The 14659-nt window shown below is 38.0% G+C and overlaps 1 protein-coding gene across 1 annotated transcript; it reads left to right on the top strand.

The window, feature by feature from the left end:
• The first annotated feature begins 13303 nt into the window (after nucleotides 1-13303).
• LOC110901572 lies at nucleotides 13304-14659 on the top strand. The gene is made up of 3 exons (XM_022148389.1): nucleotides 13304-13733; nucleotides 14114-14518; nucleotides 14601-14659. Exons 1-3 carry the CDS (start codon nucleotides 13304-13306, stop codon nucleotides 14657-14659), a joined length of 894 nt encoding a protein of 297 aa, XP_022004081.1.

The following is a 14659-nucleotide window of genomic DNA, read 5'->3' on the forward strand; positions in this document are numbered from 1 at the left end:
CTTCTAATCACTTCCCATGAAAGGCAAAAGACTTAATGTGAACAGAGCTAGATTATGAATTTTATCATAAACAACCAAACACTTAATCACTTGCCGTGGGAAGTTGCTCAGGGCCACCAAGAAGCCCTTCGTACCTCTGACTTTTATTAGGTAGAAGTGTGAAGTTTGAAGTAATCCCACATTATATATTAGGTAGTAGTGTGAAGTAGGAAGTAATTCCACAGTAGTGACCGAGGATACTAGTGTTCCCTGACCTTCCGGATTTCTAGATGGTTGCATCACAACTCAGTAGCTAGAAAATAAATGAACTTTATTTAAATGAATCACCAAGTGGATTTAGGCTATGCAAATTTTCCTTGACGCCTTGACCCCACACTCGTCGTATACATTGTTTAGTTTCATTTCCTTTATAACTTGGCCGGCGACCACCTTATCATAGATTTAATCCTAGAAACGCATATACGCAAACACATCAGCTGATATTGTTGTTGGATCAGGCCCCAATTAAACACTCACTAAACATACTATTTGGGGCTATTCTGTTTATATAAATTGAAAGGATTTACACCATAGATTGATTAAATAACTACAATAGACACTTGCTTAAATAGCAAATAAAACAATAAAAAAAAAAACAACCCAGGTCGTCTCCATGACTTATTCCATTCCTCATGCATACTCTTCTGATTGCTCGGTCTTCAAATCACACGTTCACATCCCATAAAACTCACTCAATATTAGACCCGAATCAAGTCCACCATACTTGCAACATCTTTCACCCCGTAATCTTGATGTTAGTATTTTCTTCTTGCTAAACTTGCTAATCCGCTTGCTTCTTGCGATACGAACATAGGCTTCGGTCTTCCTCTTTCTAACGTGAACACTTTCGGTCTTCGGTTCACGACTCAGTCAACTGTGAACTCTCGGTCTTTGTTCACAATCTCGGTCATTCGGTGTAAGCTTTCTTTCAATAAAAGCTTTATTCAGTCTATCATGTGCGAACCTCCGGTCATTGTCACACCTACGATCTCGGTCTAGTTGTCGCTGGTCTTTGTTGCAGCTCATCTGTCTCTCTTTCTTTGGTGAACCGCCGGTCTCGATTGCCTCCTTCGGTCTACTTTTCTTTAAGTCATCGGTCTCTTGCGGCTTCTTCGGTCTTCTCGGTTTCACGCCAGAAATCAATCTCCAGCCATGGTCTCTTTCTTCTTTTCTCCTGTTGGAACAAGCTTTCCAACAGCGGTCTTCCTATTACCGGTTCTTCTTCTCCAGCGACGATTGTGTCACTTTCATTCGGTCTGGTTGGCAGCGACCACTGTCTTCTTTCTCTTTCTCGTGACGCTGCTACGGTCTTCTTTCTCATTCTTTCTGGTTGCGACGACTTTCTTTCTCACGCTGTTCACGACTTCTTTCTTCTTACTTTGTTGATTTCAACCAGCCGTTCTTCTTTATTTCTGTTTCGCTGACCTGGATCAGCCCTTTCTTTCTATTGATTAAATCGCCTCTTTCTTCTTTCTTTTCGCTCTTCATCCCTACAGCCTAAGGCTGTGCACATTTCTCGCCACTGAATCTCAAGACGCGTCCCCTGCATGATATTTTTGAAATAAAATAAATTATCCTTTTTTGAAAATAGATGTGTTTTATCTTTAGTTGAGGGACTATTATTATTGAATGTTTCACTATGACAATCTGTATGATTTTTTTATGCGTTATAGGTGGTGGTGGTGGTGGTATTATACAAAAGGAATAAAAAGGATAAGAAGAACATTTAATGTTTTATTTGCCATAGTTATGGGCATTATGCATCTGAATGTAAGGCCAATAAAGAAAGAACTTATGAAGCACACTTGGCAGAGAAACATAATGAAGAGCATGCCACCATGGGGTTACTCAATGAAGAGAAACCCATGATCATTTGCTTACAATTCATCTATTCAGCACACACAATTATACTAAAGCCTATTCATTGGACAAACTAAAATGCACTAGCATGTAACATCCAAGGAACCTTATATGTAGTTCACCAGCATAATGAAACCCTGTGTTGTATCATGTTGACTTTTTTCCCACATTTCCATTAATTATGCTTTAACATCTACTTTATGAACCTCTTCGTGGCAAAATGGCAAAGTATCTCAGCATGGCCAGCCCTGAAGGTGGGCGGGGAGGACCACCGGCCAGAGCCCGATATTTCCAAGGGCACGTTATTTTTAAAAAAAACTCGATATGTATATGTAAAATAAATAAATTAGGCCCTCACTATTTCCACACCTTGGCAGGCTATCTGCACACTTAGGGTTTACATACGCTGCGTATAAGTCTCTACGCAGCATATGTAACAACTCTTACTAAAAACATTACTTATTATGTTAATTATCCCATAAGGAAACCCTAATTGAGAAACCCAAGTAATTCTGCATAAACCCTAAAATTTTCAGAACAATCAGAATCAGGATCAGGGCCCCTAAAACTCAGGGGGGTAAAACCCTAGTTACGATTATCCACATAACTATCTGTCAAAATCGAATTTTACGAAACTGTCAATTCGGCAAGCCTAGTTAGGGACATGGCTACCTATAGAAAATAGGTGACCCCTCGCGCTATGCGAAGCCCCAAGGGGTACCCCTCGCGTCACGCGAGGGGGGTCAAATTTGGTGTATAAATAGTAGACATTGGGACTTGATTTCTGGCACTAAAACGATGAAGAAATTCGTTATACACACTGAGATATCATAGAAACAGTCCTAAACAAACACCATTCACGAATCGCTGCCGCAAAACAGGGCAATAACTCGATCGCTATTACGATTCAACGTCCGATCGATTGTAACTATCCAACGATTGTTTGAGTGCTGCTCAAATTGGGTTTATACTTTGTTATTCATCGTGATTTCGACTTGAATGTTTGAGTGCTGTCCGAACTTGGACTATACTCTGTCACTCGTTGTGAATCCGCTGAATTGTTAAGTATTGCACTTTGTTAATCGTTGTGAGGGTTTAATCTCGTGAATTGACGTAACTGCTGTATTAGTTACTAACCCCGTTTGTGTGCATTGTTATTTAAATTAGGTTAATCAAGGCTAATCAGTAAGCTTATACACTGCTCGTTAAATCTGCAATGTGAGTCATTCTCTTTTTATCAACTGTTTTACAAAACTCCAAGTTATTTTCAAAGTTATAATTACAGGGATTAAGTCTTTGTAATCACCAAATTACAGCCGGTATGTGGGGTTTTGTATACATTACTTGATAATCTTCACCGTTGGGGCAGCCAATGGGTGATATGACCATAATCACAGACACCATTGGACAATTAGATGGCCAATGGGTCGAGTGACAAAGTACCGTGGGTAGTTGGTTTGATATCAGAAACATTGTAATCGCTCTTAAGGAATTTATAACCAATGTGTCATTTTTAGTAAACTGAATGATTCACTCAGTATTTCCCCGCTCAGGTGATCTATTGTGATCCAAGAAAAGTGTCGTGAAGCACTACAAGCATAGAGAAGTGGCTCAATATAAATAAATAAAGAAACATGTTTTGTAAAATAAAGATTTCCTAGTGAAATCACCTTATTGTAAATTACAAGGTTTTATCCCTAGATTATGTAAACGGACAGTTTTAATATTAAAAGATCATGTTTTAAAAGGACTTCGGCTGTCACTTAAAATTTAATACCACGGGATTTCCTGCCTCGCGGCTCTGGACCTGGTCAAACCGGGGCCGAGGGCCGTGACAGGAAAAGCTGGTATCAGAGCCACTGATTTAAGCTTACTACTGATTTTAGCCTATTAAAGTAATTGAGAAATACTTAGGAATTCTAATTGCCATTCTGTGAATATGTGTTTTATTAATTGATTAATTGTTACAGTATGGGTAAACAAAGGCTTTCTGCTATCTACCACAATTTAGATACTGCACCCACAGAAAAAGGAACCACTTCCTCCAAATACCCAACAAATCTAATCTGGAAGAAGGGATTTTTGTCCGTAAAGCACAATATGAGAATCCTCTTACCCTAGAGGAAAGAAATTCGATTATTAGGAAAAGCCAGAAACCCCAAGTCAAGAAAGTGAGGTTTAATCCGGAAATCCAGGAAATAGGCACTAGTCCACCTTGGGAAGACAAATTAGATGAAAAATGGGCAAATATTTATATGCTAGTTACCATAGCAGAGAATGCAACCCTCTAAACTACCAATAAGCCTGGTCTAGTAGAAAATTACTACTTCGTAAATAAATACATCCTAGTTTGGTTTAAATTTGCCATTATCTTTTGTAAAATTAGTCTTTCAATATGCAATAAAACTAAATGTTTGTTTAGATTTCCTTATAAGATTTTAACTTAGCATTTTTGTGCATTTTGCATATATGCTAAACAGCATGAGTGAGCTATCTGAAGCATTTCAGAATCTCAATCTATACCTAGTACCAATCGAAGTCTCTCACGATTTTACTGGTTATTTTGCTGATGTGGAGGAACCCCTGGAATTTCAAGCTCCACCTCTAGAAAAAGCAAAGCCTAAGAAAAGAAGAAGATATGTAGGACGGAGGAAAGTACGCAGGAGGAGGCCAGCCACTACGAAACTCCCCAAAGTAGAAAACCCTGTAGACAAAGGAAAGGGAATCGAGACCGGAGAGAGTTCTAAACCAGCAGAGATAGAAACTAGAGAAAATTTTAAACAAAAGGGAATAGAAGTAGGAGAGAGCTCTAAACAACCTGAAGAAATCACATTTCAAGACAAAATAGACCGTCTACTACTGGCAAATTGTGATGTCATTAGCCCTATCAACAACAATCTATACCCTTACCCGGCTGAAATCCAACTTCCCGTAAATCTGGAACCAGCTATTCCGGACCCTCTAATCCACACACGACCTTTAGGCGAATTAGAAGAGTGGTGGACAAATGACTGGCAATTTCAAAACATGATTAATAGTCCTTATACATTCCTTCCTCAATTTGATCCAGAACCTATCCCCAATCCTCCAATGAGTAACAAAAACCTGGCCGAACTTCGTCAGTTTGGTGAAGAACTGATAGGTATAGGGAATAGGATCCGGGAAATGGGGGAACAAATCTCCTGGAAATACGACGAGAGGGAGCGTCACTATTAAACTGCCAGTTGATCAAAGAATAGTGGGGTTGGGAAGTATGTCTGTATCATAACAGTAATAGTAAAATATAACTCTGTAAAATGGGAAATAAGACCTTGTAAGATAAACAATGTGTATGGATGCCTATATAATCTATAAAACAAAATAGAAGTCGAGACATCGACGATTTTGGCTATATATATATGTGTTGTAAGATTTTATGTGCTTATGTGTAATTATTTTGTTATATCTAACTCTCAATTATTGGATACTAATAATTCATATCAATACTAATTATCAGATGGAAAACGCTAATAATGAACCAGTTAATGAAGTAAACCAATCTGAGCAAAATCAGGAAAATCAGTATATGACCAGACAAGATATCGAGAACATTGTTGCTCAAGGGATAGCCAATGCTATTCCAGCCATCCTGGCTGCTGCTCAGAAACCTGCTGAACCACAACAAATCATTCCTAGCAAACGTACTCCGGAAGATAACGACAGTAACAGCATAAATGGAGGCAGCAATCATGACGATAATAATCCACGACAGGCCCCACTTCCAAAGAAAATGAAAGCTGCAACGCCTGGTTGCACTTACAAAGAATTCCTTCCCTGTAAACCAGCAGAATTTGCAGGTAATGAAGGGGCAACTGCAACACTGCATTGGTTAGAGAAAACCGAAGCAGTAATTGCAATAAGTAAATGTGCCGAAGAAGATAAGGTGATGTATGCGTCAAATTTATTCAAAGAAGGGGCGCTAGAGTGGTGGAACACAGTATTACAAGCAAAAGGAAGAAGGATGGCCTATGCTATGAACTGGGAAGAATTTAAGAATCTTGTAGAAAGAAAATTCTGTCCTGAATATGAAAAGGAACAAATGGCGAATAAGTTCCTAAGCCATCGTATGGTAGGCGTAGAGTGTCGCGGTTATACTTCGACATTCTTTGAATATGCTAGAGTGGTACCAACACTGGCTTCGCCAGAACCGGTACTCATTTCTCGCTATATTTGGGGACTAATTAGTGAAATCCGTAACATCGTTAAGGCTGCACGACCTCGTACTATTGACGATGCTGTGGATTTAGCTAATACCCTAACCGATGAACTGGTACGCACAAGAGATGAAAACAGGAAGAAGGAATTAGCTCAGAGAATTACCCAAGGATTTCGTACGGGTAATAATAACAGCTTCAAAAGAAGAAGAACAGGGCAATCTTCAAACCCGCCATTCTGCAGAAATTGCAAAAAGAAACATTTTGGAAGATGTAATATAACCTGCAATTTTTGCAAATCTGTGGGACATAGTGAAGAAAACTGCAAAAAGAAAACCATAGTCTGCTATAACTGTGGAGAAATAGGACATTACAAAACAGAATGTCCTAAATTGGTTAAAACCGCAGACAATAAAGGAAAACCAGCTGATAGAACAACAAAGAAGAATGCCCGAGCATTTCAATTGACTACTCAGGAAGCCGAACTAGTTCCTGACGTTATAGCTGGTACGTTTTTGGTTCACGACGTTTATGCGAAAGTATTATTTGACTCTGGTGCAAACCAAAGTTTTATAAATACTTCATTTTGCCAAGCTCTTAAGTTACCCTTAACTACCCTTATGCAAAATTTTACAGTCGAAACGGCAGAAGGGAATTCTGTTAACATAGATAAGGTTTTACAAGAAGGAAAGATAGAACTTTTAGGTCATAAGTTCTCTGCAAATTTGTTACCTATGAAATTAGCTGGATTTGATGTAGTATTAGGAATGGATTGGTTAGTAGCCAACCATGCTCGAATCCTTTGTGATAAGAATTCCGTAGAAATCCGTACCCCCACAGGAGAGGTAATTTTAATTACAGTAGATAGACCTCGAAAGCCACTGAAATTCATTTCAGTAATGAAGTTGGCTAATTATTCAAGAAAACAAGAAATGGTGTATATGATTTCTATAATCATTAACACTTAAAGTAAGGAACTCCAGGACATCCCTATAGTCTCAGAATACCTAGATGTCTTTCCAGAACAATTACCTAGGTTACCACCCGATAGAGAAGTAGAGTTTAGAATTCATCTAATTCCGGGTACTACACCAATAGCCAAGGCACCTTATCGATTAGCACCCACCGAAATGCTAGAACTGAAAAAGCAGTTAGATGAATTACTAAGCAAGGATTTATACAACCTAGTTCATCCCCTTGGGGAGCACCAGTGTTGTTTGTGAAAAAGAAAGATGGATCGATGAGGATGTGTATTGATTATCGAGAACTAAATAAGGTTACAATTAAGAATCGATACCCATTACCTAGGATTGATGATCTTTTTGATCAACTCCAAGGCGCTAGGTATTTTTCTAAAATAGACTTACGATCCGGATATCATCAATTGAAAGTACAAGAGGAAGACATACCTAAAACTGCTTTTAGAACTAGGTATGGCCATTATGAATTCACAATCATGCCCTTTGGACTAACAAATGCTCCAGCAGCATTCATGGACATGATGAACAGAATCTGTAAACCATATTTGGATAAATTTGTAATTGTCTTTATGGACGATATACTTATTTATTCAAAGAATCAGGAAGAACATTGCAAGCACCTGCATGCACTCTTAACTTTGTTAAGAAAGAAAAGCTTTACGCCAAATTCTCCAAATGTGAATTTTGGTTGCAAGAAGTGCAATTTTGAGGTCACATGGTGAATCACGAAGGAATTCACGTAGATCCTGCTAAAATAGAAGCAATCACCAAATGGAAGGTCCCGCAAACAGCTATGGAAATTAGAAGTTTTCTAGGCTTAGCTGGATACTACAGAGGATTTATTAAGGATTTCTCTAAGATAGCTGTACCTTTGACTAAGTTGACCTGTAAAGCCGTTAAGTTTGAATGGGGACCTAGACAAGAAGAAGCTTTTAAGATTTTAAAGCACAGATTGACGAATGCTCCAATTTTAGCCTTACCCGAAGGAACAGAAGATTTTGAAGTATATTGTGATGCTTCAAAATTAGGATTCGTATGTGTATTGATGCAACGCAAGAAGGTAATTGCGTATGCCTCCCGATAGTTGAAAAAGCACGAAGAAAATTATACGTCTCATGACTTAGAATTAGGAGCCATAATTTTTGCCCTTAAATCTGGAGACATTATCTGTATGGAAGTAAGTTTACTATTTATACAGATCATAAAAGTTTAAGGTACATATTTGGGCAAAAAGAGTTAAATATGAGGCAAAGAAGATGGATGGAAATCCTAAGCCATTACGACTGTGATATTCAATGTCACGAAGGAAAGGCAAACGTAGTCGCAGATGCCTTAAGTCGTAAGTATCAGGAGAAGCAAAAATGAGTCCATGCTCTTAGATTAAATCTACAAGTAGATTTAGTGGAACAATTGAAGAAAGTTCAGGAAACAGCAATCAAAGACGATGCTGAAGGAATGAAAGGTTATATAAAGGAACTAGAACAAGGAAATGATGGAATTTGAAGATTCCACAAGAAACGAACTTGGGTACCTAAGCAGGGAGAATTAAGAAATAAGATTTTAGAAGAAGCTCATAAATCTAGGTATACCATACATCCAGGAAACAATAAGATGTACCAAGATTTAAGAAACAATTTCTGGTGGTTAGGAATGAAAAAGGATATAGCTGAATACGTATCTAAATGTCTTACTTGTTCACAAGTTAAGGCCGAACACCAGAAACCTTCAGGACTACTACAACAGTTGGAAATGCCTGTATGGAAATGCGAACTCATAACAATGGATTTTGTTACTAAGTTACCCAAAACCAGAAAAGGTAATGATGCAATTTGGGTAATTGTGGATCGATTAACCAAATCAGCTCATTTTCTACCAATGAAGGAAACCTTTAGCAAGGAAAGGCTAGCCAAGTTGTACGTAGATGAAGTAGTATCTTTACATGGAGTCCCACTCTCCATTGTATCAGATAGGGATAGTCGTTTCACTTCCCATTTCTGGACTAGTTTCCAAGAAGCAATGGGAACCCGACTAAATTTAAGTACTGCATATCATCCTCAAACAGACGGACAAAGTGAAAGGACGATACAAACCCTGGAAGACATGCTCCGAGCATGTGTAATTGATTTTGGTGGTAATTGGGATAACCACTTACCCTTAATTGAATTCTCCTATAACAATAGTTATCATTCAAGCGTCGAAGCTGCCCCATTCGAAGCACTGTATGGACGCAAGTGCAGAACTCCAGTTTGTTGGGCAGAAATAGGAGAAAGTCAATTATCAGGACCAGAAATTGTACAAGAAACCACAGACAAGATAACTCAAATCAAAGAAAGACTGAAGACTGCTAGAGATCGCCAGAAAAGCTATGCAGATAATCGCCGCAAGCCACTAGAATTTCAAGTCGGAGACAAAGTACTTTTGAAAGTCTCTCCTTGGAAAGAAGTAGTACGATTCGGTAAGAAAGGAAAGCTGAGTCCAAGATACATAGGACCATTTCCAGTAATGCAACGAATACGACCAGTTGATTATCGTTAACAACTACAAGAAGAACTAGCTGGAGTACATGATGTATTTCATGTATCCAATCTCAAGAAATGTTTATCTGACGAATCCCTGGTAGTACCTCTTCAAGATGTAGAGGTAAATGAAAAGCTGAAATTCATAGAGAAACCACTACAGATAGAAGACAGAAAAGTCAAATTTCTCAAGCACAACGACTAGTGCTAGTCAACGTCAAATGGGATTCCAAAAGAGGACCAGAATACACTTGGGAGTTGGAATCAGAAATGAAACGGAAATACCCTCACCTATTCCAATAAATCTCGAGGACGAGATTTTTCTTAAGGTGGGGAGGATGTAACAACTCTCACTAAAAACATTACTTATTATGTTAATTATCCCATAAGGAAACCCTAATTGAGAAACCCAAGTAATTCTGCATAAACCCTAAAATTTTCAGAACAATCAGAATCAGGATCAGGGCCCCTAAAACTCAGGGGGGGTAAAACCCTAGTTACGATTATCCACATAACTATCTGTCAAAATCGAATTTTATGAAACTGTCAATTCAGCAAGCCTAGTTAGGGACGTGGCTACCTATAGAAAATAGGTGACCCCTCGCACTATGCGAAGCCCCAAGGGGTACCCCTCGCGTCACGCGAGGGGGTCAAGACATTGGGACTTGATTTCTGGCACTAAAACGACGAAGAAATTCGTTATACACACTGAGATATCGTAGAAACCGTCCTAAACACACACGATATCGCTGCCGCAAAACATGGTAATAACTCGATCGCTATTACAATTCAACGTCCGATCGATTGTAACTATCCAACGATTGTTTGAGTGCTGCTCAAATTGGGTTTATACTTTGTTATTCATCGTGATTTCGACTTGAATGTTTGAGTGCTGTCCGAACTCGGACTATACTCTGTCATTGGTTGTGAATCCGCTGAATTGTTAAGTATTGCACTTTGTTAATCGTTGTGAGGGTTTAATCTCGTGAATTGACGTAACTGCTGTATTAGTTACTAACCCCGTTTGTGTGCATTGTTATTTAAATTAGGTTAATCAAGGCTAATCAGTAAGCTTATACACTGCTCGTTAAATCTGCAGTGTGAGTCATTCTCTTTTTATCAACTGTTTTACAAAACTCCAAGTTATTTTCAAAGTTATAATTACAGGGATTAAGTCTTTGTAATCACCAAATTACAGCCGGTATGTGGGGTTTTGTATACATTACTTGATAATCTTCACCGTTGGGGCAGCCAATGGGTGATATGACCATAATCACAGACACCATTGGACAATTAGAGGGCCAATGGGTCGAGTGACAAAGTACCGTGGGTAGTTGGTTTGATATCAGAAACATTGTAATCGCTTTTAATACTGTAATTTATAACCAAAGTGTCATTTTTAGTAAACTGAATGATTCACTCAGTATTTCCCTGCTGATAAAACCTTTTTCAAACATGTTTCAAGTGATCTATTGTGATCCAAGAAAAGTGCCGTGAAGCACTACAAGCAAAGAGAAGTGGCTCAATATAAATAAATAAAGAAACATGTTTTGTAAAATAAAGATTTCCCAGTGAAATCACCTTATTGTAAATTACAAGGATTTATCCTTAGATTATGTAAACGGACAGTTTTAATATTAAAAGATCCTGTTTTAAAAAGACTTCCGCTGTTGCTTAAAATTTAATACCACGGGATTTCCAACCTCGCAGCTCTGGACCTGGTCAAACCGGGGCCGAGGGTCGTGACAGCGTATGTTAGGGGCAGGTACACGACCAGACAGTCAAACCTAGTACCATGTCAAATCAGTCTGACATAGGGTGCGTATTGAGCAATACGTAGCGTATAGAGGTAACCCTATACGCTGCGTATTGGTCCATACGCAGCGTATATCAGACTGATTTGACACTGATACGATGTTGTCTAGGCACGTGAATAAAGTAATACGGGGAGTAGAGAGCTATATGCTGCATATTTTAGTAAATTTGAAATTCTATTTATCCATGCATCTCTGTTCACTTCGAGTTCATATCCTCCTGCTTTCTTTTTCATCTTCTTCTCCAGTAAACAATTTACACACCAAACCAAAATCATTTGTTCTGTTTTTTGTTCAATCTTGTGTAAATGTCATCATTTTGGAACGAGAATTATTTCGGTAATCGCTAACGACACATGGGGAGCAAATGCTGCCAATGAGGAGGAGGAGGTTGTGTCTGGAGTCCCTATTGATCAAAAAACACTGTTGCCAGACTTGAACAAGACTCCCACTCCACCTGCTGATGAACCAAATTACCTGGTGCATCAAGTGTATCCGGATTACGGATACGGGTATGAATCTCCTTACGTGCAACAAAGTGTATACGGTGCTGAGAATGCACATATTCATGAACCATACGTGCAACAAGCGGATTACAGTGGATACGGATACGGGTATGAATCTCCGTACGTGCAACAAGCAGATTACAGTGGATACGGGGATGAAGGTGGATACGGTGGATACGGGGTAGAAGACGGATACGGTGGATATGGGGTGAAGGTGGATACAATGGATATGATAGATATGGGGGTGAAGGTGGATACGGTGGATATGGAAGCTACAGTGGATAGAAGAATATTGTGGATATGGTTATGAGCCCCGTAACACACCACTTTATAAACCATCTACCCCGGGCAATCCATTTCAAATAAATGAGGTATCACATTATTGTTAATGTTAAAAATATTATAATTATTATTATTATTATTGTTGTTGTTGTTGTTATTATTATTATTGTTATTATTATTATTATTATTGTTAAAAATATTGTAATAATAATTATTATTATTATTATTTTTATAATTGTTAGAAATATTATAATTATAATTGTTGTTGTGGTTGTTATTATTATTATAATTATTATTATATTATTATTATTATTATTATTGTTATTGTTAAAAATATTATAATTATAATTATAATTATTATTATTATTGTTATTATTGTTAAAAATATTATTATTATTATTATTATTATTATTATTATTATTATTGTTATTATTGTTAAAAATATTATTATTATTATTATTGTTATTATTGTTAAATTATTATTATTATTATTATTATTATTGTTATTATTGTTAAAAATATTATAATTATTATTATTATTTTTATTATTGTTAGAAATATTATAATTATAATTGTTGTTGTTGTTGTTGTTGTTATTATTGTTATTATTGTTAAAAATAGTGTTATTATTATTAATATTATTATTATTATTATTATTATTATTATTATTATTATTATTGTTAATGTTAAAAATATTATTATTGTTATTGTTGTTGTTAGTGTTGTTATTATTATTAACGTAACTTTTTTTAGCGTTTCATGTCTCTAACTGATTTGAAGAATTGGGTACAAGAAACGGGAAAGGAGTATGGTTACATAATTGTTACCCGCCGATCGAAAAATATTGGTGGTACTACTGGGATGGTATGCCTTGTGTGCGACCGTAGTGGTGAGCACCATAGTAAAGCAACAGTTAGGAAAGCTAGTAGCAAAAAAATCGGTTGCCCATTTTCATTACTCGCCCTCCGGGACGTGACGAATGACACGTGGGAGTTAAAAGTGGACAACGCGAACCATAACCACGAACCTACGACGAGTCTGTTGGGCCACGCTTTTGTGCGAAGATTTACTGAAGCCGAATACAAGTAAGTGGAGCAGATAACTGCTCAAAATATGGAGCCACGTATCTTATTTCAAACCTTAAGAAAGCAGTTCCCCGACAGCCTGCATGTTCAGAAAGACGTGCAAAATGCGGTACAAAAAATTAGAGCGACACTAATGGACGGAAAGACTCCTATGCAGGCACTGGAAAGCCTGCTGCATGACCACCGATTCATTGACAACCGACAGGAACCCAAAACAGATGTCGTAACAGAGATTTTCTTTGTTCTTCCTTATTCAATCACTATGTGGCGTGCATTCCCGCACGTGATGTTGATCGACGCGACCTACAAAAGAAACCTCTACAACATGCCATTTGTCCAGGTTGTGGGTATGATGTCGACTGGGAAGTCTTTTTGTATCGCACATGCCGTTATTTGTAAAGAACGAAGGGGTAACTACATGTGGGTGCTTGAGCGGATCAAGTCAATCTTGCATGAATGTATGATGCTGCATGTGATAGTCACGGATAGGGAGCTTGCCCTAATTAACGCGTGTTCTAAAGTATTCCCGAACGCAACCAGGCTTCTATGCAACTTTCACATCGACCAAAATATAGTTAGACAGTGCAACAGAGGGTTCAATAAAGAAGATTGGGGGAAATTTATGTCGTACTGGCGAAGAGTGTGCGAATCTACTTCAGAGCCCATGTACAAGTACAACTTGGAGAAAATGTATAACCGACTCGTGGTGGCCAACCGAGAAACTAAGTCTTCCTTCAACAAACGACTCACCCAATCTATTATATTTTACACACGCTTTTACATTTCATTATTTTATTTTTGTCGGTGTCTATGATTACGTCTACGAACTGGCTCAAAGACTATAAAGAAATGTTCGTTTACGCGTGGACCGATAAGTGTCGCAACTTTGGTCAGCGCACCACCAACAGAGTTGAGAGCCAGCACGCAAATTTAAAAAGATACGTTACGCGTGGGAGTTCATTGGAGCGAATAGCAAGATGCGTCATTGATATAGTTGAAACTCAGTACGATGAAATACAAAAAAGTTTCACTGAGAGCATCGAAAAAACGATGAACCACCACAGACACCCACTGTTGGACAACCTACGTGGAAACGTTTCCCATGAAGCACTTGATTTGCTGGCAAAAGAGCTAATGAGGAAGCTGGAGGTGTTGCGAAAACTTAACGCATCATGTGGTTGCCATATGTGGCTTAGATGTGGATTGCCGTTTGCTTGGAGGCTAGAAAACTACAAACGTACAGGTAAAAAATATTAAAACCACAAACCTTTTGTTATTTTGTACAATTTAGCTGTTTCTCACACCGTATTAAATTAACTGTGCAGGGCGTATGATACAACTCGACGATATAGATGTATTCCAGCGGACACGTGAAGTAAAGTAA

Source organism: Helianthus annuus, chromosome 11 (assembly GCF_002127325.2).
Source record: "Helianthus annuus cultivar XRQ/B chromosome 11, HanXRQr2.0-SUNRISE, whole genome shotgun sequence".
Classification (NCBI taxonomy): domain Eukaryota; kingdom Viridiplantae; phylum Streptophyta; class Magnoliopsida; order Asterales; family Asteraceae; genus Helianthus; species Helianthus annuus.

Bases quoted from the DNA above. Each gene is read 5' to 3' on its own strand.
- LOC110901572 (XM_022148389.1), top strand. From the start codon at position 13,304: ATGGAGCCACGTATCTTATTTCAAACCTTAAGAAAGCAGTTCCCCGAC. The intron at 13,734-14,113 runs GTATGATGCTGC...ACTGGCTCAAAG, and splicing joins CAAGTCAATCTTGCATGAAT to ACTATAAAGAAATGTTCGTT. The intron at 14,519-14,600 runs GTAAAAAATATT...TTAACTGTGCAG, and splicing joins AGAAAACTACAAACGTACAG to GGCGTATGATACAACTCGAC.